Raw genomic sequence first — 4,109 nt, 5'->3', positions numbered from 1 at the left:
TGGCACTGTGTTTTTTATTTAAATGCCTTAAAGGGTTAGTTCACCCAAAAATAAAATTTCTGTCATTAATTACTTACCTTAATGTCGTTCAAAACCCGTAAGACCTTCATTCGTCTTCTAAACACAAATTAAGATATTTTTGATGACACTCAATAGGAAGCAAAGTATTCTCGTCGCTTCATAACATTAAGGTTGAACCACTGCAGTCACATTGACTATATGTCTTTACTGCCTTTCTGGGCCTTGAAAGTGATAATTGTGTTGCAGTCTATCGGAGGCCAGAAAGCTCACGGATTTCATCAAAAATATCTTAATTTGTGTTCTGAAGATGAACGAAGGTCTTACGGGTGTGGAACGACATGAGGGTGAGTACTTAATGACAGAAATTTCTTTTTTGGGTGAACTAACCCTTTAAGAAGTGTTATTAGGTGCATGTTGTAGTCATAGTATCAGTAACCTCATCTTTACAGAAATGATACTCACGTTGTGAGTCTGTTGCATAGCTAATCTCTTCTTAAGAGGGATATCTGGTGACGGTAGACTGGGTATTAATATGTGCACTCACAAAAAGATTGTCCTTATGTTGAGGACAGATATACTGCAGTGAATTCAATCAAAACAGTGTTGCACTGCAAATGATAAACAAAAAAAGCAATGTTTGAATCAAAATGTACTGTACACAGATAATAAGTTCCAGGATTTCATTCTGTGACCTTCTGGTGAGTGTAATTGACTTGCATGGGTCCTGCACTAATTTTAAAAAGGAAAACTGTGTTCAAATGTTCAGATAAATGTACAGATCATAGATCATTTCCCCCCTTTAATGGTCAACCTCCTTCTCCCCTGGTTTAAAGTTGGTTACACAGATGCATTGTGTGTGTTAAGCCGGTGTAATGCTCAGGTGATGAATGCACACTGTGGGATTATGGAGAGGCGCTGAGGTGTTTTGTAGTTAAGACTTCCATATTGTCCCAGCACTTCTGTCCATACAGCCTCCTCAACATGAAGACTCTCCTCGCCGTGCTGGTCCTGTTCACCGCTGTGCTACACAGTGAGTATATCTGAATAGTATCAAATGCATCCAAATCAAATGTGTTTTTTTCATATGCTTTATGGTTGTTCATTTTAATGCTGCCATTACTTTGAGTGTTGATACTCCTATAATAGAGATTTTACAAAAATACTTATACAATAATGTTAACATATTAATCAAATATTCATTTCCCCCCAATATAATATACATTTTATTATTTATTGTTACTGCTATTATTTATAATAAATATAAATATAAAAACGGATAGATGTATATAACATTTTTATATACATTTTGTAACCGCAACAAGTGTTTTTACATTAAATGTAATTATTATTTTATTATTAACATTTACATTGCCGTTGTGTTATTTACTGTTAGTTTATTTATGAATTAAATATATATGAAATTATTTTTTAGTTGTATCATAAATATCTAATTTTTATATACATGTTATATACAGTCATTTTTATATACAGCAACAGTATAATAACAGAATATATCATATAATCAGTATTTAATCAGCAATATTAATATTAACAGTTTTTGATGCTTAACATTTTTTTTTGTGAAAACAATTACCATTCAAACATTTGTGATTACTAAAAAATAATACTTTTATTCATCAAGGATGCATTAAATTGACCAAAGGTGACAGTGAAGACATTTATAATGTTACAAAAAATTTCTATTTAATAACTGCTTTAATAAATATACTAAATACATTCAATAAATGCAAATAACTGCTGTTCATTGAACTTTCTATTTTCCTTTAAAAATGTTAAACAGCAAAAACTGTTTTCAACATTAAATAATAAATGTTTCTCATGCATAAAATCAACATGTTGGAATGATTTCTGAAGGATCATGTGACACTGAAGACTGGAATAATGATGCTGAAAATTCAGCTCTGACATCACAGCAATAAATGACATTTTAAAATATATTCAAATAGAAAACAGTTCTTTTACTTTGTAATATTTCTACAATATTAGCTTACTGTTTTTACTGTATTTTTGATTAAATAAATGCAGCCTGGTGAGCATAAGAGACTTTCAAAAACATTAAAAATTGTAATGTTTCCAAACTTTTGACGGGTAATGTGCAGTATATATATAACATACTTATAACATATATATTCCTATAGTCATTGTGAAATGATTATAGTATATGCATGGAGTTTGAAGTGGTTTAATCTCAGATCAGCTGTGTTGTCTTGTTCTGTGTGTAAAGGTGAGGGGTTGAAGTGTTACACATGTGTAGCCAAGAACATGGAGGAGTGTAACCAGCAGGGCTCCACAGTGTGTCCTGCTCATTCAGATGCCTGCTCTACTATCACAGGACCCAGTGAGTACATACACACACACACACACACACGGTGATTGCTGTTGTAGTTCGCTTACTGGCCACATGAGGGAGACATCACTCTTGACCATTTCTGTGGCGTGTTTCAATTTAACATAGCGGGGCAAACCGGGGCTAGTTGTCACAGTTTTAACCCAAGTGAATATTTACCAGGTTGTGATTATTTTTGAAATACATTTTATGTACAGACACATGCCTTAATGATTTGGTTACAATTAAAGCTATCAAACATTCACATCTTTACTGCAGAATACCGTTATTTACAGACAGGCTACAGTTTATTGAACTCGTTGAACTATTGTGACAACATGCCCCAATACACTAGGCTATATGAAGTTGTTAAAATGTAACCTGCGATTAAACAGACGTTAGGTTTACTTAAATTAAAGCACTGACACAAAAATTACAATAAATTATATTAAATATTATAATTAATAAAATAACAAACTTATAACATGTAAAACATGCGACAACTTGCACAGATCTGATATTTAAAGTATGAAAAGTACTCTTGTCTGAATGTTCTATAGGGTATGTTACTATGGTTATACTTTTTCTACTTGTTTACCCAGCATCTATAGCAACAAACAAACAAATAAAAAATAGATTTTAATTTGTAGGAAGGAATTCATAAAAATGATGCTGATTTAAGTTTTGAACTATGTGTTTGAAGTCAAAATACAAAACCACTGCTAAACAAACATTCATGTAATTTTTCTTCTGACTCAAAACCTACAGTTAATGAGCTACAGTTCTTGTGACAACTAGCTCCTTAAAGGGATAGTTTACCCAAAAATGAAAATTCTGTCATCATTTCACCCTCAAGTTGTTCCAAACCAGTATAAATTTCTTTGTTCTGTTGAACACAAAAGGAAGATATTTTGAAGAATGTGGGAAACTGAACAGTTCTGGGGCACCACTGACTTTCATATTTTCCTACTATGAAAGTCAATGGTGCCCCAAAGCAGCCTGATCACAAACTTTCTTCAAAATATCTTCCTTTCTGTACAGCAGAACAAAGAAATTTATACAGGTTTGGAACAACTTGAGGGTGAGTAAATGATGACAGAATTTTCATTTTTGGGTGAACTATCCCTTTAAGCAGTGTTTGGACTGAGCTGAGGGGATGTTTTGCTTTGTGGAGTTGCTTAAATCTATGTTTTTTCTATACCACAGACTCTGTAATGAAGTCATGCGCTTACAAGTCTTTCTGTGACAAGTCTCACATGAGCAATGGTGAGGTGAAGCTGGAATGCTGCTTCAACGACGACTGTAACGGCCCCCACCGGTCCCACAGCCATGGAGAGCACAACACCGCCATGACCCTGAGCTCCAGCCCTGTCCTGCTGCTGGGAGTCCTGCTCATTAGACTGGCTGTCAGTTCCCTGTAAACCCTGAACACAGAGACCTTTAGTCATACATGTGAAATAAATCCCCCTCAGACTTATTTAATATCACTGATAGTCTAGATAGATGTGCTTTTGTCTGTTGGGCAGCAGCATAATCTGTGTGTTCATGCTGTTTCACATAAAGGGGGTTAAATAAACACTGCTTAGATTTTGTGTTTATCTCTTTTATTTTCTGTTGTACAGGAGCTCAAATGAGCATCTGCTGAACTAATGAATAAAGTAATAAAAGTTCGTTCGTTCTGTCTGTCTATGGAAAAGTAAGCATTAGTCGTGCATGAGAAACCTCACGCAGGTCTGCAGGG

At 34.3% G+C, this 4,109-nt stretch overlaps 1 protein-coding gene across 2 annotated transcripts; it reads left to right on the top strand.

The window, feature by feature from the left end:
• The first annotated feature begins 132 nt into the window (after positions 1 to 132).
• si:ch211-113d22.2 (urokinase plasminogen activator surface receptor) lies at positions 133 to 4,016 on the top strand. 2 transcript variants are annotated; one of them, XM_051911228.1, is made up of 3 exons: positions 133 to 1,051; positions 2,267 to 2,380; positions 3,575 to 4,016. In XM_051911228.1, exons 1-3 carry the CDS (start codon positions 1,003 to 1,005, stop codon positions 3,787 to 3,789), a joined length of 378 nt encoding a protein of 125 aa, XP_051767188.1. In that variant the 5' UTR covers positions 133 to 1,002; the 3' UTR covers positions 3,790 to 4,016. The 2 variants fall into 2 exon arrangements, with proteins under 2 accessions (XP_051767188.1, XP_051767187.1); XM_051911227.1 differs by lacking the exon at positions 133 to 1,051 and having other exon boundaries at positions 1,606 to 2,380.
• The last annotated feature ends 93 nt before the right edge of the window (positions 4,017 to 4,109 follow it).

Source organism: Ctenopharyngodon idella, chromosome 10 (assembly GCF_019924925.1).
Source record: "Ctenopharyngodon idella isolate HZGC_01 chromosome 10, HZGC01, whole genome shotgun sequence".
Classification (NCBI taxonomy): domain Eukaryota; kingdom Metazoa; phylum Chordata; class Actinopteri; order Cypriniformes; family Xenocyprididae; genus Ctenopharyngodon; species Ctenopharyngodon idella.
Note: the sequence above shows the minus strand (reverse complement) of the source record. Positions and strands in the feature narration are given on the sequence as shown.